This window comes from Carassius carassius, chromosome 3, assembly GCF_963082965.1.
Source record: "Carassius carassius chromosome 3, fCarCar2.1, whole genome shotgun sequence".
In the NCBI taxonomy this organism is placed as follows: Eukaryota; Metazoa; Chordata; class Actinopteri; order Cypriniformes; family Cyprinidae; genus Carassius; species Carassius carassius.
In genome coordinates this window covers 23,411,053-23,436,383 of record NC_081757.1, presented here as the reverse complement: position 1 = coordinate 23,436,383, position 25,331 = coordinate 23,411,053, and the positions used below count along the sequence as shown (strand labels likewise).

Genomic DNA, 25,331 nt, shown 5'->3' with positions numbered 1-25,331 from the left:
CATTCTTCTTCTTCTTCTTCATTCTCTTTGGCAATGATTTGAATATAGAACATCAATAATGACCCGTGTTGAATGTCAGCCTAGTTGCGAGATTGTAAGCTGTTTTGCAATCACCTGATTGCAATCAAACATTAAGAATGGGGCAATTTGGAAAAAAAAGTAGAATGTATTAGTAGAATATAATTGTACCAACAAAAAAAAGAAGCTATTTTTGAAATTCAGTTCTGTTAATATGCAACTAACCCCCATTAGCTCGTCAAAATCTAAATGCGTCAGTTCAGTCGGTTCATGTAGATTGTGATAAATAATTATGATATGTGTTTGTGTGTGTGTGTGTGTGTGTGTGTGTGTGTGTGTGTGCGCGCGTGTGTGTGTCATTGTCACAGGAATCCCGTTCATGCAGGTGGAAGCACTGGACCGAGACGACAGAAACACGGCCCACGCGGACCTGCGTTTCAGTCTTCTGGACCAGATACCACGCATCCCTGCCAGCCACATGTTCTCCATCAACTCCATCACTGGAGAAGTGTCCCTTACGGAGGATGGTAATAAACTACTGCTGCTTGTGTGTGACTAAGATTAGGATGAATGCATTACATCAGTCAGTGTCTCCTAAACACCATGCCATTGCATCAGTCAATTAAATCCTGAAAAGGCATAGAAATATGCCTACTTTTCTTGTGAAATCTGTATCGTTCCCTCATGCTTTTTTTAGTGTCTTGGTGTAAATTGAAAGACAGTATCCCTTCTTATCTCCCTTCCTCATCCTTCACTCCTCTCAGCCCAGTCCCACCATGAAATCAGTTAATAACTCTCAGCCAGTCCAATACTCTCTGCTCATTGCATTGTTAAATCAGCTGTTAACAACATTGCCCTTTGGTTTTTAAACATGGCTGCTAAATTAAAATGATTTTGAATCAGTGCCAAACCTCACAAAGCCAGAAAGGAAAGCTGGTTAATTTGAATGAGTCACCAAGAGCCTGAGCATTTAGGTCAGCTCAGAGGATTCTGGTTCAAATATAACCAGAGCAGCCTGGCATTAGCTCAGAGAGACAGATAAAAACAGAGACTTAATATGCTCAGAGAGTGTTTGTACACTGTGTTTTCATGAGGCAGTGCAGACAAAAGATGGTCTTTACTGCTGCCTTTGAGTTGATCACAGGGAGGTATACATTGTGCTAAACACTCCTGAGAAATAAACTGCAATGGTTAGGTGATAAACAAAACCTGTAGCTGTATTGTGTTTAGTTACACTCAAAGAACTGTGCATTATAAAGTGGGTCCATATATGTCACCCTCTCTGTGAAGGTAAAGGTAAAGAATATTCTGTGAAAATGTAACCTTTATATCTTTTATATTGACCGATTAAGGCCATGTCAAGGATTGAAATTACTGTGAAATTAATGGTTGAAATCAAGCTTTGATTCGTGTTATCTCATAAATTAGAATTTGAGATTTTAGCCTGGATTTCACAGAGAGAGTTACATATTAAATAGAAAATTGAAGTTTAAAATTCTTATAATATTTCATAATATTGCTGTTTTTGCTGTATTTCTGATCAAATAAATGCTTCAAATAGACTTCATTCAAAAATGTAATACATATTTTCCCTTTTGATCTTTGTGCTTCAGCTGTTTTATTTTTGTTTATTTCTTAATGTGTCCATTTGTCCAGGTGCCTCAACTCTAGATCCAGAAATGTGTGGCCGCTACAAGCTGTCTGTGATGGTACAGGACATGGCCGGCAAGTCCAACGCTTTCTTCTCCACTGGAACTGTGTTAGTGGAGGTGACCGGGAACGCATGGGCCTCACCTGACCCTGTGAGACTGCAGGAGAATCTGCCTGGACCATATCCCATCCAAATCTCACAGGTATGAAGAAAGCAGAGGACTCTAGGAGCACTGATGGCATGAGATGGATATCCTGCATGTGTGTATGTACAGTATATGTGAGTCCGTTTTATATTGCATTCATCCTCTTCAAAAGCGTGTGTGGCAGCATCCCACAATTGCACATGGCTTTCATCATGACATGTCTTTTTGCTTGATGTTCAAAATATATATTAGTCATGACTCACTGCCATCCTAACATACAGTCACTGTCTATGAAACACCTGATATCATGATAGTGGATGTGGGGCATCTAATTTCTACCTCTTACCACTTATGTTTAAATGTATTTTACATCAAAGATGAAATCTGTTGTAGAAAGTGTTGTAGAGGTAATACTTTAGTATAGGAACCTGTTCTCACTATTAACTAGTTGCTTATTAGCCTCCCTATTAATAACATACTAGCTGTTTATTAGCACTGTACTTATAAAGCACATATTCTGCATGACCATATTCTACATCCCTAATCCTACCCAATAACTAAACTTAACAACTACCTTACTATCTATTAATAAGCAGCAAATTAGTTTTTTAGGTAAAAAATCATAGTTACTGGTTTGTTAATAGTGAGAACTGGAATGCTGAAATACTTGAGTAGAGCCAGTGATATTTGAGTAAAATTGCACAGTATGCAGGGGAAAGTGTATATGATATGTGTTTGCAGAATAATCTTTTACAGTCACAAATTATTCGTGGGTTTGTGGCCAAAGATCCTCCTCTCTCCTTCGTGGGTGCCTCCTACACACACCAACGTCTTTCCACCCACTAAAATGCATGGATCACGCACACACATTAAAAGTTCCTTTCCGAACCAGAACTATGTGTACTCAAGCAGGGTGGAAGATTTCTATGCTGCTTTTTAAACCTAAAACATAAAATTCCAACTTTTATGTCCAAACATTAGGACTGTCAATAGAAATGATCATAATTGCAAGTTATTCCTGTGAATGACATTCACAAAAGAATGTACTGTATGTGCTTTTGCGAGTTTATTTATTTAGTTAGTTGTAGTAATAATAGTATTTACCACCTGGATACATTTTCTGAGAATTATCTTTTAAACAATTTTAGTGATGTGAACTGGTTTTAATAAATGCAACTGAATCTTAATTGAATCTTAAAATAGAATATAAAATATAAAAAGAATATAATGGAACATCAGATTGATACCGCATTGCATTATATTTAAATAAATTTACGCCAAAGAACTGTTGATATAGAAGAGTCAGATGAGTACAATAATACGTGTGCTGTGTAGGTGCTGGGTCTGACTTGTTTTTTTTTCTTTCTTTTTCTTTTTTTTTTAAATGGGAAAAGCCTTTTCCCACCCACTCGTGTGCTGTGATGTGCATGTGTGTGGCTGGAGTTTCACTGGTTATGAAACAGATTAGTGGTCATAAAGGACTCAGAGTCTCTCATAGCAGCACTGCAGGACAGCATCGACTGTGCTCTCCTCATTTCATCCCACTCCATTTTTCTATTTTTAAAATAGCATAGAGATGAACCTAAAAAAGTTGATCTCAATCCTCCTAACTTCATTTATTACTACAAAAAAAAAACACAGATAAAGAGCTTTTGTTTGATCAGAATGCTTAGTGGATGGCTTGAGCTAGGGATGCCAGCTTTATTTGTTTGCTCTCACTCAAATCCACCAAATCCAGGGGAGACACAATTCAGGAGAGCATCTGAGCAGCTACCCATTCTTCATCCCCATTTCATCCATATTGTGTTTAGTTGATGCCACAGTAGTGCAATCACATTTTTCTATCATTTGGCATTCAAATTGACCCTACATGAAAAATTACTGCTCAAGAGTCACAATTTGCTGTTTGGACTGAGTGTGTATGAGAGACAGATAGGCTGACAGCAGACGAATTTTGAATTGCCAAGTTTAACCCTCTGGAGTCTGAGGGTATTTTTGGGGCCTGGAGAAGTTTTGTCATGCCCTGACATTTGTACTTTTTTCAGTTTCTTATAAATACCTAAATGGCTAAAGTCTAATCTCACTGTAATCAGCACAAACTGGGCCATAATAATATGTGTGCAGCATGTATGTACATGATTGTGTTTTTGAGAAAAAAAATGTTATGCGTGGTTAGTGAAAAACTAAAAATGTTAAATCACTTGAATAAGGCAATAAAACACATAAAGAACAATGGTTCCCAGGATTTTTGAGAACTGGAGCTTGTAGCCTAGAATTTTTCTTTCTAAATTATGTGAAAATCATCTTGTTTACTCACTCACAGAAAACAATATATTGATTTCAATTTTCTAAGACACTTTTTGTTGGTAAAAGTCATATGCGAGTAGGCGTCAACTATCATGAATATCATTGTGATTTACACTTGAGAAGACAAAGGCCCGCATAATGAGCTGCATAATGAGCCTTTCAGTCAGCTGTGCCACTGAGAGGGAAGAGTTACAAGAAAGAATGTGAGAATAAAATAAATCTATATAATTTTATGTCTGTAGTTTATTTAGAATATGTTTAATTATCCCACAACATAGTTTAATATCCACTTGGGGGAGCAGTTAAACAGTTTATTAGGAACAATCAAAACTGACTTTCAAACTAATTTTTTGGCATCATTACTCCAGTCACACAATCCTTCAGAAATCCTTTTAACAATCTTATTTTCTACAAAAAAAAAAACATTTATTGTTATTATTATCATCATTATCATTATTATTATTATTATTATTATTAATGTTGAAAAGAACTGAGAATATTTTTTCAGGTTTATTAGGTGTGATAAATTGAAAGAACAGCATTGTTTACTACATTTGTTACAATTACATTTATTTGTTACATTTATATTATTTACAACAAGCTTTTGAATTGTATAGTATTGTATATTGTTACTGAAACTTCATAATGTTTCACTTGATTATACATTTAGTCAGGAATTATAGTTTGGAAAAAGTCTTAGGAAAAAGTCTAACTAGTAACTAGTAAAATGTTTGAGCACCTGCCCCTTTGCCCCTTGGTGCCCAAAGTGCCCTTTTGTCAAAGCAAAATTTCCTCAATTTTTTTTTGTCATAACATACCCTTTTGTGAATGCCTGCCCATGCCCAATCTAAATATTAGTAAAATTTCTGAATAATAATTTAGCCGTCAATAAAATGACCCACAGGATGACCTTTCACCTGACGACGACGACCTCATCCGATCAGGACGATTCGTCACGCCGCACGCGCATTTTTTAATTGCCAGAGGATATTTTCAACAAGCTGGTAAGGGGTGTTTCATTCTCAGCGAAGTTATTTTGATGTTTATTTACTTATTATTATTTTACAAGAACGATGTGATGTGAGAACATGCAGATATGTTGTTTATATTGCTGTGTGTGTAGCCTGTAGTGTAGAAGTAACCTTAGCGTGCTGTTTGAGGGAGAAACAGGCATCGAGGACAGAGGCGTCATGCCCATTCAAAGTGAGGGAGCACGTGCCCCCTCAGATTTCTGAGCCAAGTGGATTTTATATGCAGCTTCCAAACCGAGTAATATTTTTTATATTATTTATACAATCACAGCGGTGTGATTAGATAGTTCAGTGCACAGCATCAGCTTCTAAATTCAAATCTGCGTTCGCTCGGCTGGCGCTGAGCCAGAGACAGACGCGTTCGTACAACGATTCATGATATCCAATCAGAAACGATTCTGTTGCGCTTATGAATGCAATGGCCAATCAGAGACATGCAGAAGAGGCATCACTGAAACGCGGTGTTTTGTTCACTTGCTCGCTGGCTGAATTATTTAGCAAATTCTCTCATCAGAAACAACAAAAAGTGCAGATGTGCATAATGTAATGCTTCAGTGATTTTAATGGGAGTTTTTGAGAGTGCCTGAACTCTGGCTAGACTGAATGAAAATGTTCTTTGATAATGTAAATGTTCTTTACTCTCTGTAAAATGAAAGTGTTAAAATAAGTAACTTACAATATTTGCAATATTGCAAATTCAGTTGTATTAAAAATATTTTATGGCATGATATGGCACTTAAGTAAAAAGTCGGGTTTTTATGTGTAGCTAATAGATTACACTACTTTTCCATTTATTGATCAAATAACAATCTATAAAGGTGCAAAACGCGTTTACTTAAACATGTTTGAGAATCGAGATATTTCCTGATATATTAAGCATGTTTGGAATTGTTTTGAATAAATAGGAAAAATAGATAAATAAAACATAAGCCTATATCAGTTATACAGTGCTTTCGTAGCATGACTTAAAGCTACCCCTCCCCCCCACCCAAAAAAATGTGCCCCCTCAAAAATCATGACTGCATGATGCCCCTGATCGAGGGGTCTGGTCTTTTTATGTTATTTGACTAAACTATTATTATATTACAGTATTCTTTTTATTTTTTACCACGTAGAGTGCTTTAAAAATAATTATCACAACACTGGTAAGGCTTATTCAGTTTTTCCCATTCTCTGAATTATCATTATGAAAATAAAAACAATTCAGAAATGAATTAAAATATAATTATATTTTAAATGTGACACAAATATATTTTTTCTACAATAGCAACAGTGTCTACAACAGCAAGACCACTTTAGCCTGTAAACTCAATAATATCTCTCTGGAAATAAATGTAGAAATATCAATGTCAATATAAAATGAATAATATACCTGACCTGACATCAAAGTGCAGTGTGAAGGAGATGAATAACAAATGTAGCCTGTCATTTGTTTACATCGCAAAGGTGTTCTATTTTAGACAACAACAACTACAACAGTAATAATAATATTAATCACTATATTCCAGTGTATCAGTTGTTTAATGTTTTGTATAAATATTTAAGGTGGACTTATTAATTAGGTGCAAGAGTAGTAGTGATGGTTAAAATTAGGGATGTCCAGATCCGATCACGTGATCGGAAATCGGGCCCGACCGCGTGGTTTCAGACTCGATCGGAATCGGACGTTACCTCCCGATCAGGACTCGGATATATATATATATATATTCTCATTAATTTTTAACACATCTTTTGTTATGCGGTGGCACAGAGTTAGACCCTTTTGACTCCACACAGAAACAGCGACGCGTGCGGCATGACATCACTTTGTTTTCAAGAGCTGGTGTGAATAAATATAGATTCAAACTCAAAGAGACATGATAGTTTGACCTGATATTTCATTCGGACTCAGGATACAGGGAGATGAACATCGCAGAGCGCTAAACTCTCATGCAGTGTGTGTTTCATTCATACTCGAAGCTGGAGCACGCTCTCGCGCTGATATCAGGATATTCCTAATATGGACAAAAGCGTCCAGCTATGCTGTGGTGCTCACAGGAAAACAGAAACTTATGCAAACACGAAGACATTAATATACGATCACGACAATAAATTGTTCTTCAAGTCATCTCCAGCAGGAGATAAATAAAGTATGAACAATGCAGTGCTGATTGACATAGTATTTATTACAGTATAGAAACTATTCTGCATTATTATGTGATAAACAGTGTTTGTAGTATATAAACAAATCATTATTATTTGTTATTGTCCAGCATTTATAGATTTCTAAGCCAATTAAAAGCTAGAAATTAGAGAAAAAATAAAGTTGCCTATACTACCAGTCAGAAGTTTTTGAACAGTAAGCTTAAGGTTTTTTTTTTTTTTTTAGGAATCCCTTCTATTCACCAAGCCTGCATTTATTTGATCCAAAGTACAGCAAAACAGTAAGATTTTGAAATATTTTTACTAGCCTATTTAAATAGCTGTTTTATATTTGAATATATTTCAAAATGTAATTTATTGAACATCCTGGATCTGTTTTTCTGCTCTTCTTTATTCTTTTTTTATGTATTATAGAAGTATCGGATCGGGACTCGGTTTCAGCAGATACTCAAAATCAATCGAGGTCAAAATCAATCGAGGTCAAAATCAACTCGAGGACAAAAAAACCTGATCGGGACATCCCTAGTTAAAATAATAGATTAATGCTGAAATAGTAAATTGTGCCTTGTTCCTAGATGGACAGAGAGTGGAAAGTATTAGATCAGATGAGGAGATGGAGATAGAGGAAGAAAAAGAGGGAAATGTAGAGGCACAAGTGACAGAAAGAGAGCAGGTAACAGCAAGCCAGGAGACAGGGGTTGGTGAGAAAGAGGAAAATGTAGAGGCATGAGTGTTTTCTATAGTTTTTACTATAACCGCTGTTCTTAATTATTCGGCAGAACAGAGAAGAAAAAGCCATCAGGTTGGGACAATTTAAGACATTTCAGTTTCTAATCCCATAGTTATTATTAGATGGAAAGAAAATATATTTTTTTACTTTTAAACTTAAAATTGTATTTTCTAATCTGTTTCTTTTTCAGAACTGCATCACAGCATTTGCTGCCATATCAATACATAATCATCTCACATCTCAGTGTCTTGTGATTTGGGGGAGGGGGAAACAAACTTGTGTGCCCCATTTTTAGGGGTATTTCCCCAGCGGTGTTAATGCTGGGGTGGCGTAGTCGTGATTTATTAAGGGTTCCTCTCACATCGCCACACATACATATATATATATATACATATATATATATATATATATACAACAACGTCAGGTACCATGGTTGAATCAATGTTGAATTACCTTTCGATTTTGCAAATTGGATCAACGTTGAAATCACGACGTTGATTCACCGTTGAAATCGCAACGTTGATGCACGGTTGAAATCGCGACGCGGTTTCACCGTCTTACCTTCATCACGGGTGAATTACGGTCGTTCTGCAGACCTTGGATTAATGCTGAATGAGGTGTCGATTTTGAAAAGTTAATCAACGTTGATAACACGTTCATCTTCAGTTCTCTCTTCACAGCAGTTCAGTCAGTGTACTGTTTGAGTGCATGCATTACTCCGGGATATTGGTTTGTTTGAACTCAGAGGGAGTGTCAGCCACATTAAAAAAAGTTAACAGCTTAAGTCATTTGTGGATTAATGCGTATTAGAGATGCGAACCGTTTAAAACGATTCAGTTCGATTTGGTGAACTGAATGATTCGTTCGCAAACCGGATATCCAGACTGCTTTGTTTTGAACTCTCTCACACAACAGACATGGAAGAGAAGACAATGCTGAATAAAGTCGTCGTTTTTGCTATTTTTGGACCAAAATGTATTTTCGATGCTTCAAAAAATTCTAACTGACCCTCTGATGTCACATGGACTACTTTGATGATGTTTTTCTTACCTTTCTGGACATGGACAGTATACCGTATTCCAGTGTATCAGTTGTTAAATGTTTTGTATAAATATTTAAGGTGGACTTATTAATTAGGTGCAAGAGTAGTAGTGATGGTTAAAATAATAGATTAATTATGCTGAAATAGTAAATTGTGCCTTATGTAATTAAGTTATTAATTACATAATTTTGCTATCTGGGTGAACTAACCCTTTAACACTACACTGTGCTTACATACAGGTAAATGAAAATTTAAAAGTTTAAATTAAAATGCGTTATAACAAAAGTTACATAACTTTACTGTACATTAACTGTACTTAAATGTACAAAAAAAAACTTACTCAAAGATTAAATTAAAATGTATTAACATTAATATTTAATTTAGTGATTCACCTGCGTAACCACTAGAGAGGGCCTGACACTGAGAACCACTGCTTTAAACAATCCTAATTCCTAATCCTAATAATTTTCATTAATTCATTTAAATTGTACCGAAATTTGCACTTATATGTTTCAGAAAACATTTTGAAACTATTATTAGAATAAAAACATATATAACACACCTAATGCATGGGATTCATATCAGGAAAATGTGGAAAAATCTCTAAAAGACAGACATTAACATAATTTACCTGCAACACATTAGGTGAGCATCTAACTTGATCATCTGTGAGAAATGCAAAAATACACAAACGGGTATTTATTTATATTCTACAGGTTACATGTCCTTTAAGCTACCCATTTGTAAACTCTGGTTATACTTTACTATTTTCAAAAGATAATAAAGATAGCGATTTTCTTACCTCATTTTGCCAGTATGTTTGCAGGACCTCGCAGAACACATCTGACCCTTCTTGTATTCACAGTTTTTGTACTCCTTTGACATGTCACGACTCAAATTCGCTCAAAATAAAAAAAAATTAACCGGCAAATCAGGACCGACCGAGCAGTCAGTTATAACGAGCAGCAGCTCACAGTTAGCTGCCTCACTCACAGAAAGACGACAATAACGGTCATATTTTTAAATGTGGAAAGGCGCGAACCGATTCATTGTCCAGTTTCCTGAATGACAGCCAGATTAACCAATCATGATCAAAGTAATAAAATAAAACTACCAATAGGAGTTGTTTCAGTGTGATAAAGCAGCGAAATGTATTTAGTTTTATTGTTGTTAATGATGATAATATTTAACATATACCTTTAGATTTTAGAATAGGTATCATGACTAAAATATTTTAAAATGCTATTAAAATAATAATCTTAAATAATTTAATATAAATAATTTAAAAGTTTGTTAACCTTTTTCAACCATTTAGCATTAAACATTTTTAACGTTGTTTCGTTAAAACAACTGACCTTATTTCAATCATATTTTAACGTTGAAAGTTGGTCTTGTGCTGGAAGTTTTTTAACTGTTCATCTTTAAACGTTGAATCAACATTGTTTCAACGTTGAAACCACAACTGACCTTATTTCAACCATATTTCAACGTTGAAAGTTGGTCATGTTCTGGAAGTGTTTCAACCATTCGGCTTTAAACGTTGAATCAACGTTGTTTCAACATTAAAACCACAACTGACCTTATTTAAACCATATTTCAACGTTGAAGGTCGGTCATGTGCTGGCTGGGTATATATATACAGTGTTGGGGAGTAACTAGTTACATGTAACGGCGTTACGTAATTTAATTACAAAATTATTGTAACTGTAATTAGTTACAGTTACTAAGAAAAAATGAGTAATTAAATTACAGTTACTTATTAAATTTTTAACGATTACAAAGGGGATTACATTTGAATATTTACACACATCCACATACAGATTTAACTGATATCTTTCCCAAATTTCACTGACTATTCTGAGACATACCGCCCTGATAATTTCCGGGATGCGGAAATACAGTCTGGTTCGTAGAATCCAGTCATAAAAACGGAATGCCTTACGCGGACGGAATATGCCACATTTTGGATGACTAAATCAAAAGTAGGTCTGTACACTTGAATCAAAACATGACATCGACTAGTCTGTGAATAGTAAGCCCCACAAATGCAATATATGACTTGCACATTCTGCGTGTTGGAAATCAGGCGCGGACTGGACACCGGGAGAACCGGGACAATTCCCGATGGCCTGGCAGCCGATTTGGCCCGCTATTTAATAACATTATTGTATAATTGCCTGCCGAATGTACTAAAGCGATCATTTGTGAATCCGCCATTTGATAATTAAATCTCTAATAAGTCATGAAGTGTTAGTCGTGACTCGCGCGCTCTCCGCGCCTCCGCCAAACGGTTTGGATCAGACTCAGAGAGAGAGAGAGAGTGGACTGTGGAAGCGCACAGCTGGAGCAGAGAAGCAGAACTACTGTTTAGGGTTTCAGGTCAGTTTCATCTGTAAAGATGCTTTTTTGTCTTTGTTTTTTTAATCAAGCAGCAGCACGTTGCTCATCAGTCATCACTCAAAATACTATATAAATGACATCATTATTATCAGTTGTAATGTTACAGTAGTAATTTAGCTGAAAAAAAATCCGATTTTTTTATATAGGTTAAGGCGGAGCTACGACAGACAACAACACAACCCTTACGAAAATTTACATTTTAATATTTAACTATAAATCCAGAGAAAATGGTTACTATTGTTTAACTGTGGTAACCAAAAATGTAAAATTATTTTACAAATGTATTTATTTAAAAATAAATACAAATCCATTTGCAAAAAAAAAAAAAAAAAAGTTTATTTTTCTAATAAAAGCATGTTTAACTTTTGTAAGGGAAAAACATGACTCGTGTACAGTATTAGGATTTTTCTATAAAGATATTGTAGTATTGTAGAGTATTGTATTGTAAAGTATAGTTTTGTTCAATCTTGAGTATTTTGCATGTCCCTAAATTAAAGATTTAAACCTTTTTTTTATGTCAGGTCCAAACAAAAAATAGTTTTGTCCATGAACTGGATTGTATGAGTTTGAATTTTCCAGTCTGAATTTTTTTTCCCAGTCCGCCCCTCCTGTAAATTAATGGCAAAGACATGGTTTCATTTACTACACATAAGCCTACTGAAGCTCGCAGTGTTTTCAACCTCTGCCGCCTCAATATAGGAGTACACGAGCACATAAACATAATTTCTAGAACTGCTTTGTGTCACTTAATGTGCATTTTACTTATTTTGAGAAAACTATCATCATATACAAAGAGACAGCAGTTTAAAAAAAACACCAATGTTTCAGGAGTTTATTACACAGAATATGTCACATGCTTATTAGATAACTGTATTTAAGTTGATGTATATGCTTTTATTTATTTTTCTTTAATTTTCACAAATTTATAAAAGTAATCAAAAAGTACTCAAAAGTAATTAGTTACATTACTTTAATAAAGTAATTGAAAAAGTTACACTACTATTACATTTTAAACAAGGTAACTTGTAATCTGTAACCTATTACATTTCCAAAGTAACCTTCCCAACACTGTATATATATATATATATATATATATATATATATATAAGTCAGTAATCATAACTTTAGTCAGTTAAAAACCTCATAATCATGAAAAGTTTACATTTGAGTTTTGCAACAACGCACCCAAATACAGCAACAGCAATAATGTGCATACAAGGATTTAAGTCTTGAAGATATAAAGTAAATAAATTAGGTGTCATCAGCGCAGAAACCATGATCCACTTACTATACATAATCCATTGCGATGTATTTTTTATTAAATGGACCTTCGTTTCGCCAGATTGCCCTTCATCCAAGCCCTCGGTTTACCCGCGCTCATAACATTAGCACAGAATCAGTTCAGAATCAATCACCAAAAGAATCAGTTCGGTTCAGACGCTCTGTGTGTCGGTCTGCTTCACGCTGAATCACACATGCGCAGTATCATCAGCCTCTCATCTCTCGAATCGGACGCGTCCGAAAGAAACGGTTTTCGGTTCAGTGTACTGGTGATCCGAAAACCAATGCAACCGGTTCTTGACTCGAGAACGAGAATCAGCTCATCGGTTCTCAAATCCGACGTGTCCGACAGAAACGATTCTCGGTTCAGTGTACTGGTGATCCGAAAACCGATGCAACCGGTTCTTGACTCGAGAACGAGAACTGCTCCAGCAGTGGGCCTGTTCGTTCGTCATCTGGCTCGGCTCATTGTTCATATTCACTTCGGTCTTCACAGCAGTTCAGTCAGTGTACTGTTTGAGTAAATGAATTACTCTGGGATATTGGTTTATTCTGACTCAGAGGGAGTGTCAGTCATGTTAAAAAAGTTAGCAGTCTAAGTAATTTGTGGATTAATGCTTATTGGAGACGTGAACCGTTTCAAACGATTCAGTTCGATTTGGTGAACTGGCTCAACCGGTTCACTAAGAAGAACCGGTTAAATTGAACGATTCGTTCACGAATCGGACATCACTAGAAGCGACGCGCACGCGGTGCGACGAGCTCGTTTTTTCCAGGCGTGTCCGCACCGCATCGAGTTAGAATAGTTCAGAATAGAGCTGCAACTAAAGATTATTTTTTCTGTCGACTAATCTAATGATTATTTTTTCGATTAGTCGACTACTCTAACGATTATTTTTATTACAATAAATAATTCATCTAATGTTCTTTTTTTGATTAGCTAATGAATCCTTTGGATAACTTTACAAAAAAATATAAGTACAACTTCTAATATAATATTTCAACCTTTATTCATTTTCAACCAATGTGGATGAAGTTTTTACAGTATACAAAAATAAAGAGACAAAGAAAATGATTTTACTATGGTAAATATGATTTTACGATAGCGTTTATAATTAAACCACAGTAGACACAAATTTACAGTTGTCTGAGACGTCATTAAATGTTCTTTAGCATCACAAACCATAAAATGTAGTCAGGGTTCTGCTATGGTTTAGCATGGTTTCCAGAGATCTGGAGCTGATTTGGGGTAGCTCGGTTGTTTGTGACTGTTGTCTCGCGGCGCGCTGTCTTTTAAGGGGCCGTTCACATATTCACAAGTTCGTTATTTCCAATGTAGGCGCACGGTATGCGCGCTCATAATGGAAGCGACGCGGTCGTGACGCGCACGCGAAAACATGCGCGTCACGACTGCATCGAGTTAAAAACATCTCAACTTTTCAGAATGCCGCAAGCGCACCGCGGGTCATGTGACAAGAACTAACCAATCAGCTTCATCCTTTCCCGTAACAACGTTGAAAGCTCAGCTAAAATGAGGGAACAGCTGATCATAGCTGTACTGTATATGGATTGCCATTTTGAAAAATTTAGTAGCAGAGCTACTGCAAGCGATTTTTAGTGCTGCAAATCCATTTATCCATTTATCCTTTGCTGAAATTTCCGCGTCTTCATGGAGAGAGCGCGTCATGGTCGCTTAGCAATGGCAGACGCCCCAGGGGCGCAACTGCCCGATCGCTTTGGAAAGAAGGAGAAAAAGCGTCACGACAAGCGTTTTCCACACGTTTTCCACACGTTTTTAGGCACGATATGTGAACGCCCCTAACGCGTGTTCGAAACCCGCACCAACACAGACTTTATTTTTTATTTTATCCTTACTTCAGCCGGTATGGGTGATCATACCAATAACTTGTAATCTTTACAAGAATATCAGAATCATGCAATGAGCAAGTCTGCGTTTATTAGACACTTAATAATATTACATCAGTTTGTGCTTTTAGAATCACCGAATCTGCTGCGGTCGTTCCTTCACATCTGCAGCAGAGACCTGAATCAGGAAGTTGGTCACCAGATCACACGGTAACCAGTTAAACCGTAACATGGAGAGCGCCAGGATGTTTTCCTCTGAGGTGCTCATGCATCGCATTTGTGCTGCCGTGGTACACCATATCGGTTTTGCAAAGGCCATTTTATTTGGCCTCTCCATCCATCCATCCATCTTCTACCGCTTATCCGGGGCCGGGTCGCGGGGGCAGCAGTCTAAGCAGAGAACCCCAGACTTCCCTCTCCCTAGACACTTCCTCCAGCTCTTCTGGGGGGACACCGAGGCGTTCCCAGGCCAGCCGGGAGACATAGTCTCTCCAGCGTGTCCTAGGTCTCCCCCGGGGTCTCCTCCCAGTGGGATGTGCCCGGAACACCTTCCCGGGAAGGCGTCCAGGAGGCATCCGGAACAGATGCCCGAGCCACCTCAGCTGACCCCTCTCGATGTGGAGGAGCAGCGGCTCTACTCTGAGCTCCTCCCGGGTGACTGAGCTTCTCACCCTATCTCTAAGGGATCGCCCAGCCACCCTGCGGAGAAAGCACATTTCGGCTGCCTGTATCCGGGATCTTGTCCTTTCGGTCATGACCCAAAGCTCATGACCATAGGTGAGAGTAGGAACGTAGATTGACCGGTAAATCGAGAATCGAGATTTGGCCTCTGTTTAAAGTATTCCCATACTTTTGATAACAGTGGTCTCTGTTTTTGTGATAGAATGCAACTTTCTCCATTCCCAGTATGCCATTACGCGAGATGTAAACAGTGTGACGCATCGTTGCAGCACTATTTCAGAATGCCGCAAGCGCACCGCAGGTCATGTAACTTCCTCACCTTTTCCATAACAACGTTGAAAGCTCAGCCAAGATGAAGGAACAGCTGATAGCTGTATGTGGATTTTTTTATTAATTTAGTAGCAGTGCTACTGCAAGCAGTTTTTAGTGCTGCAAATCCATTTATCCATTGCTGAAATTTCCTCGTCTTCATGGAGAGAGCAGGTCATGGTTGCTTAGCAACGGCAGACTCCTCAGGAGCGCAAGTGCTCGAAGGCTTTGGGGGAAAAAAAAAATCAGAAAGCGGCGTGCCTAGCGTTTTCCACGCGTTTTTAGACGCGATATGTGAACGGCCCCACACAGTACGAAAACTCCCACTTAATACAAAGAGTGACGATGGCGGAGACAGCAAAACGTTCCAAAGTGTGGTTATACTTCACTAGAGTTGATGCAGACAACGCTGGTTGTCATAAGTGCAACAACATTTTTGCATGTAAGGGCGGAAACACAAGCAATCTGTCAAAGCATCTTTCAAAAGTGCATTATGTGCAGACAGAGTAATGCAAAGTTTTCGACTGCCTAACACAACACAAAGTACCGATAAGAATACCGTTAAAGTACCGGACCGTTAAGCAGTATCGGTAAGAGTAGTAATACCGTTAAAACCTTAACGATACCCATCCCTAGCTGTTGGTGATGTGCGAAGAGTGGACGGGGTTCCGGGGAGACACGGACATCCAACGCAGAAACACACAAGAAAGCAAACATCAGAAGAAGTACATGAAACAACGCTCTCACGAACACAAGACGCTAGACAGGCCAATATATAGGGATGAGTAATGAGTGACAGCTGTTGCTGATGACAATTTGCCACAAAACCAATCAGTGCTGACGCGTAAAACACACAGACTTCACCCACATAGTGAAAAAAACCCTGAGATCACGGTTTACCAACCATGACAAGGCTTAAAAAAAGGCATTGTTCCAATAAAACTGATCCGTGATACTCTGTAGATTATTTTGCAAGATGCTGTGCTTGAAAAATGTCTTGCTTAAACACTCTTCAGGGTGCTGGGATTTCACTTTGCTGCATTTTAATGAAGTTCAGGAGAAGCCTGATCATTCTGTCCTTTACACAAGATAAGATAAGATAAGATAAAAATTTAATTAAATTAAATAGAATAAATTAAAGTAGGTAGTTGTGACTTTATATATCACAATTCCGAGTTTATATCTCACACTTTCCAATTCTAATACAAACTCAAAATTGTGAGATATAAACTTTTTATTTATTTCTTTTAAACCGCATTGCAAGTTGTAAACACAAAATTGCAATGAAAAAATACATTTGAGCTTATACTGTATCTTGCAATTTGACTTTTTATTTTTCCTTCAGAAATGATAGGTTATATCATCCTTGGTGTTCAACACAACAAATGTTGATTGACTTTATTTTTTATTTTCTGTTTTCTTTTCTCTCTTCTGTCTTTTATATATATATATTTATATATATATATATATATATATATATATATATATATATATATATATATATATATATAAACATAATATATAGCTGCATCATGGATGAGCTTTTTTTTCACTCTCAGAAATAAAGCTACAACACCTGTCACTGGGGCGGTACCTTTTTAAAAAGGTTTACTTTTGTCACTATTATGTTCTAATATATACACCTTTAGTACTAATATGTACCAAAATGGACCCTTTAGGTACAAATATGTACCTTTTGAAAAGGCACCGCTCCAGTGACAGCTGTTGTACCTTTATTTCTGAGTGTACTTTATTTTATTTTATTTTTTACACTTTGATCAGAGATACACTCCTATGACTCAGTGATGGAGCCTTTCCAAATCAGCAACACTTGACGAGGAGTAGCAGGAGGCTACAGCTATCATCTTAGACACAATAGCGACTAAGAAGATGTGATCAATCTAATTGTTAGCCAGATTGAGTGTCTGGGACACCTGCATGATTATAGAATGATATTAGACCGATGTGTTTTTTTCTTGTGATCGTAGGAAAACAAAAGAGAACAAAAATAATAATGGCCTCCTAGGGCTCCTCAATGTGCATGGATGGACTCCTTATCACAAGAATATATTTTCAACATCCAACTGTTAACACTCTCTCTTGCAGCACTGCACATCAAAGGCATGAACTGACTCATCCTAAGAGGATTCTATCACTTCTGTCAAAAACAGGCCTTGGCAACTAAATATATGACATCACCTTAGCTGGTGCTCGCCATTTTTAGAACAGCAGGACGACACACATTCATCTCTTCAAAGCTCTGCTCTTGACGGTTCATAACAGTGTGGGCAGGTCATCTTTAGAGAGGCCCGCTGATGTATACAAAGTGCTTGAGTTTGGAAAGCCATCTCCATAACAAACAGTTGGAGGGCGAGGTACTGAGGAGATACACATGTCTCCTCTCTTCAGGGTCCTCTCCTTCTTCGGTGCGTTTCCACACCCTTTCCAGTACTGTTTTCATCATTTGTCGCAGCGCAGTGGAAAATCCCTCCATCGTGAGGGCAGCTGGTTTGTTTTGGTGCCGGACTCACTGCACTTATCAGGATTGCCTAAACATGCAGGGTTTTCCTCAAACGTTGTATCTCATCATTGTTTAAATCTGATGTCTAAGCCATTTAGATGGTGCCCTCTCATTGTATAAGGAAAGATATCTTTATTTTACCATCAGCCTTTAGGTATACATTTACATGTAGTCATTTAGCAGAGAAACTTACAAATGAAGACAATGGAAAGCATCAAAACCAAAAAAAGTGCAATGAAACGCAAGTGCTATAACAAGTCTCAGTTAGCTTAACGCAGTACACGTAGCAAGGGTTTTTCTTTTTATCATATAATAAATGAAAAAAGATAGAGCAAGCGAGTATTAGAGGCCTTTTTTGCTTTTGTTAATTGTAGAATAAATAAAAAGAAAAACAAATGGATATAATAAAAAAAAGATTAGGAATATACATAGTATATACTGTATATAACAAGTAAACGTTCATTCAAGTTAACTACAGTGGTCTTGATTGGTTGTGTGTGTGTGGGTTTGCAGGTGAAGTGGAGTGGCAGTCCAGTTGAGTATAGTCTTGAGGGAGAGTTTCCAGAAATGCTCTTCACTATCAACAGAGAAGGAATCATTTACCTAAATGCTCCTCTGGACAGAGAAACGCAGGACCAGGTAAAAGATATAAACTTCTATCATACTTTAATAGTACTAAATATGCTAAACACTGTCTAAATGTTATGAAAATAGAAAATCTAATGTGCAATAGGTAAGCTTTTATGTAATTTTGTTGTTCTGTTTTTAAATATTTAAATAAGTGAACAGTGCTCAACCCCGTTTTTTTTTTTTTAAATATGTAAATTTTTGTCCGTCCTGCACTCAAGCATGCTTTTGATAGCACATCCTGTGTCATGCTTGAGAACTAAATGAACTAGTAAATAAATATTGTGCCTAAATATACCATTCTAAGTGCCAGTTGTTTGTTGTTAATCACACAGTGTCGTTACATGACTTCTCTCCTCCATCTATGTAACTGCCACATTCACACCGCAGAAGAATACAGTTGCCAATGCTGTGTTTGTGTAATTAATACGATTGCATTCTCACAAATTTCAGTTATTAATGATAGTGGCATCTCCATTCTATAACCAGTTTACAGGACTCATAACCAGTTGTCTGTTACATTATACAGTGCGAGAGAGCCCCTCTGCGGCATGTTGTGACTTTTCATGAATGGTTTTGGTAATGTTCAGAGATGCAGCTATATGAGCTTTGTGTCATCTGAAGGTTTAAAGCTAGTCACCATCCTTTACCAGATCTATTTGGTCTGCTCTTGACTCAAAATTACTGAGGTATAACCCTTCTGTTGATTAATTAACATGGAATGCCTCAGTTGAAAAGATTTCGCAGTATTGGATGTCGCCATCTTTGATTTACTTTAGTCACTGTCACTAGGTGATATTAACAACAATAATACAAGGTTGACTTCATTTGCGCATTCATGCAGACAGTATTCCAGCCTCTATCTTGAACAGAACACTTCAAGACTCACACTTCTAATAAATGCAGCTATCAATCCGAAACATTGACAAGTGTGAATGTAGCCTAAATGTTTTATAATGTTCCACTGTAAATATGTCTTCTAACTGAAGGTTCCTCGCCGTCAGATAACTAGTTACTTTTTCACATCTTCAGATTTATGACTAAGCCTTAGGATGTACCCAACAGGTGTTTTAGACACAGAGAAACAAACATATTTTCCATACATTCTTATTTTGTTTTTAACAATTGTTCTATTCAATGTGAAGTACAATTGGGATTTCAGCGAGCATGATTTCTTTTCATCATGTACTCCTGGCCACAGATGACTAGAATACATCAGCAGATGACATACTGATTTCTTTGCGAATGAGAATTCACAAGAATCCCTTTTCCCTTTTAGTTTCATATTGACATAGTGGTAGAGAGGCCAGATGGGCGAGAGATTGCTAAGCCCGTGGAGCTGCGAGTGATGGTGGGGGACGCCAATGACAATAGGCCCACATTCCCACAAATGCAGTACCACACTGTGGTCAAGGAGCTTGCGACTAAAGGTTAAACACACAAACACACACACTATATAAATGCTGTTCAAATACTAAAGCAAAGCAGGTTTAGTGAGTGGCATGATGTTCTGTTCACAGGAACAGAGATTCTCACAGTCCAAGCAGCTGACAACGACGATCCGAAAACCGATAACGTGCGGATATTTTATCGGCTGGTGAGCCAGATGCCTGAGACTCCCCGGAATTTGTTCCGTGTCGACCGGGACTCGGGAGTGATCACAGTGCAGGCGGACAGCATGGAGGGCACCGCTCCACAGTACACACTCACCATCACGGCAGAGGACGCTAAAGGTCATCACATCCCCAACACCACCCAATGCTAAATTAGTCTAGTAGAATGACACCACGCAATTAACCGGTGTCATTTTGTGCCAGTTTCTCTGATTGGTTTGTGTGATTACATACAGTATGACTTTTTTCATATTTCACATTGTGATGCTCAAACTTCATTTCATATAACACTTGAGGTAGTTATTGTAGTTGTGCAGCAAGATGGAGCTGATATAATTGACCTTTGTAATTTTATAGACCCAACTAATGGCTCTCAAAAAGTCACTTCTTTCCACACACAAAGTGTGACTATTGTGTCAGCTGATATAAATAACATGCCATGTAGAATCTGATATGCTGTCACACTGTAACATGAGATCTTGCAAGACTTTTAATGTCACTTGATATTAATGGCAGTCAATAGAACTAGCAATATTGTTATTAATAGATAATCAATATTTTCTCTGACTTGTTTCTCAGGACTAAACAGCTCCTGCACAGTCATAGTGAAAGTTCTGGATGAAAACAACAACCCACCAATCTTCTCCCATCATGAGGTATGGACTGTGCACTATGGGTACTGTCGTGTCTCTGTTACAGTATATAGTATTTTCAGTTTTGTGGTTAAGCTCAATTCCCTTTAGACACTTTTGATGTTTTTGCTGTCACCTCAGCTTTCCTCTTTATTTCTCTTTATCTGTTAGTGTGTGTGTTTGTACAAGACCTGTGTTCTAGAAAATGTGATTTACAGAGACAGATGAGATAAAGAGCTTTCAGGGGGGATCCATGCTTTAATCTCAGGCTTGTGGACATGTAATAATTTAACTGGGAGTGTTTTTTTTTTTTAGTTTTGAGCACTACAAATGGACAATGTTCACAACTATAATAGGATGACACCAGTTAAGTTTATCCGGATGAATTCTGCATTTTACCAGTAAGGATCTCAGATCTTTGATTGCTTGCCTACAAGCCATTTATTACTATTTATCTAGCACTGTTGAAAACCAGAGTATTTTTTCTATAGTACTACACATAGAGTAATGCATTTATTTTGTTATTTTCTAAATGGTTATATTCAAGCTACCAGATCCCTACCTGAAAAGGTATGACATTTAAGAATGAATACCAATAATACCATATAAATTATCAGGCAACTTTAAATTATGTATTTTTAATTTATTTGTATCGGTTGATATTGGATATACTTTCTCGATTTTTATATTTAGGTTAAAGGGATAGTTCACCCAAAACTGAAAACTCTGTCATGATTTACTCCCCCTCATTTCAACCTGCATTTCTTTCTTCTGCGGAACACAAAAGAAAATATTTTGAAGAATGTTGTTAACAGTTTACGTTCCCGTTAACTTCTATTGTATTTACAGTACTGTTTAGGTCATTATTCTGTCTTCTATAATACTTCAGAATATCTTCTTTTATATTCCACATAAGAAAAATAAAATGGATATGGAATGACATGAGGGTGAGTAAATCATGAAATAATTTTTATTTTTGAGTGAATGTACGATGGTGAAGGTAAAGCCTTTATGTTTATACATTTATAAATCGATTAATTTAATAGTTAACCTTCAAATTTACCATTAAACCATAATTTTTTGCAAATCTCAAAATTATTCTTATTATTATTTTTAATTGTACTTATCTAATGTTGTAAAAAAGAAAAAAAAACTCACTTGTAGAGTTTAAAGAAAAGTTTTTTTAGACAAAATAGTGCAGAATTTAAAGGTCACCTTTTATCCAAAATCCACTTTTACATGGAGTTTGGACATAAATGTGTTTTGGCAGTGTGTGAACACAACCACCCTACAATAATAAAAATTCACCCACTAAGCCTGATGTCACTGTATAGGGCGGGGCCACGGGGGTTGATTGACAGCCTGCATTGCTATGGTTTCTGCCCTCAGCAGTTGTTCGCTGTCCTTCATTTTCTCTGCACTCAAGCAGCTTTAACATCAACAATGTTTTGCAAGCAATCCCGATGCTCTGTGTTTGTTTGTAAGACTGAACATAAGAGTCTTTATTTTCTCCCAACATCTGAGCTGCTGAGGATGCTGTGGATTGTTTTCATTTTTGGTAATGTTCCTCAAAATCTACCTAAATACATGTATTACTCCAGACTCCATTGTGAATGTCGTGTCATTATAGTGCTGAGCATTTTAACCATATTTGTGTGGGTACATTTAAGTATTTTTTAACTGATCAGGGCGACACTTATGAGATTAGTTTGCAGCGTTCGTAGTGCAAGATTAGTTCGGTAGTGCCGTCGGTCAATTGATAGTTATCACATGAAGTCATACACTCATAGGAACATCCACCTGGCGGGCAAAACTAAGCTTTGCTCCATTGACCGCCAGTTATTTTTATGCAGATTGCATTAATAATGTAATAAAACACAGAAATTCAGTAAACAACTTACTGATTATGTATATTTTTTTACAGGCAAGCATATAAGCCCAGAATATAAACACAATGTGCAAAGTTACACATTAAAGGAGACCTATTTTTCTCCTTTTCACAAGATGTAAAATAAGTCTCTGAAAATAAGTGTGTATGTGAAGTTGCAACTCAAAATACCTTACAGATATTTCTTTTTGACTTAAAATTAAAATTGCCACTTTTATGGTATGATTTAAAATGTGCCATTTTCATGTCTTTCCCTTTAAATGCAAATGAGCTGTTGCTCCGAGGAAGAGGGTGGAGCTTTAAGAGCTCAAGTTCCTGCAATACAGGTCAGCATGGCGTGAGCTCTGTAGCATTGCATTGTTTCATCCCACTTTTAGTGCATTTGGCGTCCAATATGTATGGCTAAACACTCTCAGTCATGTTGCTTCTACCGGCTGTTGCTGTAGATATGCAACACAGAGAGATGTATAGGCAACACCCTCTTCTGGAGACAGGGCGGGAATATGCAGCTCATTTGCATTTAAAGCGATACACTTCAAAACGGCTCTTTTTTTAGACACCCCATTGGTATTCTGGGCAAAAACTTCACAGACACATTCTGGGGACACCCAAGACCAATATTACATTTTGTGGAAAGGGGCATTATAGTTGCCATTTAATAACAGTTTTAATTTATAGAAAAGTTATTAGTATAAATTATAGATTTTTTTTGTTATTATTATCAATCAGAACAATAAAACAATTTCACTTATACTGACTTTGAATGTTAAAGTCAGTACTCAATTGCATTGAGTAAACAAATGAAATATAAATGTTTGCAGAACTGATTCTCCTATTTTTGGAAAAATTTATTATCCTGAGGTCATGTTCTAAATATGACCACTTACTAATTTGTAGCACTATCTATTTATGGTACATGAGCGCATATGCAGAACAGCCTTAAGTGCCTTTCTTATGTCATCATTGAATAATAAACAGTGAGATGCTCACTGACTACAGTAACGGGAAGAGATGAGCAAATGGAGAGATAGAGAACAAACGCAGGATGGAGGCAGGCAGTGGTCCCTGATTTCTGGAAAATACCCTGTGTGTTTACGCCTACGTGTTGTGAATAATACAGGAGATGTACGTGGGTGCAGACACAGTGCTGGTGTGAAGATGGAGGGGTAAAAAAGCAGCGCTGGCATGAATTCAGCAGGTACATTTAGAGCCGCTTTGAAAGAAGAGGAAGACATGCCCTGTTCTGCATTCTGGAAACATCCATAAAGCGCTCCTCACTGACTTTGTGCCTTTCATTTTCATTATGTATCCCCTAATTAAGTTGACAATGAATTTGAGGCACTATGAGGCAGCCAAAACTTCTTAGAGAAATTATGTTTTGATGAATGGTGCTGAACTTACACTAATGAACAGCACTGTTTGCAGACATACAGGACACACCAAACACACATTTTCTACTCTCCTGTGAGACACTTTCCTTATTTTAGTTTTCTTTTTTATATTTGACTCTCTCTTAAAGTAATATTATTTTTAGAAGGTCATGTCTGTGTGTCAGGAGTATATCTGGGAAGTGCTGGAGGTGTGTTGACAGTCCTCGGTTGGGCAGACCAGTGAAAGAGTAACAAGCATCAGAATACAGCTCTTCTAAGACTATGAAGTTCTCAGTGTCAGCAACACTATAGCAAGTGGATAAGGTTGTCTGGTTAGGTGTGGTTAGCTCCTGCTGGTAGATGTTGCAAGTACACCTCTGAATTAAGAAAGCATCTTTCTCCACTGCTATTCAGGGAAAAAGTGGGACTGAGCAAAGGAGGCCCAGAGCTATTGGGGGCCCACAACATTTTGTATTATTATTACAGTTGAAAATAGCTGTGCCTCTTAATATTTCTTTCAGGATTTTTTTCTTTTTCTTTTTATTATTATTATTATTGTAACTATATAAATGTATTTTCTGTTACTTTTGAAGTTTTGATCAATGTAAATGGATTGTTTTACCCAAAAATGAAAATTCTGTCATCATTTACTCCAAATTTTTTCCAAATCTGAATGAATTTCTTTCATTTGTTGTGCAAAAAAAAAGATATTTGTTAGTTGGAACAACTTGAGAGTAAATGGGGACAGATTTATTTATTTATTTTTATTACTAAATAAATTTATTAATTTCTAAAAAAAACAAAAGAAAGAAAGAAAAAGAAAAGAACAAGAAAATCTTACTGACCCCTAAATTTTGAACAGCTAATATGTCACTACATTACATGTTCTGGTTCCCTAAACTGGAAAACACTATTAATTTAATGCAGACGTATGTTCATTGTGTTTGCGTTAGAAACCTAAATATAATTTACAGGATCGGACCATAAACATTTGTTTTCTAATCACACACATTTTAATGATTTCTTTATTCTCCATTTTTATCATAATTACACAGTATCTTAGAAATCTTGGTAACA

General features: G+C 36.8%; 1 protein-coding gene across 1 annotated transcript in view; it reads left to right on the top strand.

Moving 5' to 3' along the window:
• The window catches only part of LOC132114637 (cadherin-17-like), a 44,554-nt gene that overhangs the window by 5,210 nt on the left and 14,013 nt on the right, over positions 1-25,331 (top strand). Inside the window, exons 5-10 of the mRNA XM_059522876.1 lie at positions 387-545; positions 1,675-1,871; positions 18,638-18,763; positions 20,031-20,181; positions 20,272-20,484; positions 20,944-21,020. Coding sequence (XP_059378859.1) covers positions 387-545; positions 1,675-1,871; positions 18,638-18,763; positions 20,031-20,181; positions 20,272-20,484; positions 20,944-21,020 — 923 coding nt within the window. The remainder of the gene's footprint in view (positions 1-386; positions 546-1,674; positions 1,872-18,637; positions 18,764-20,030; positions 20,182-20,271; positions 20,485-20,943; positions 21,021-25,331) is intronic.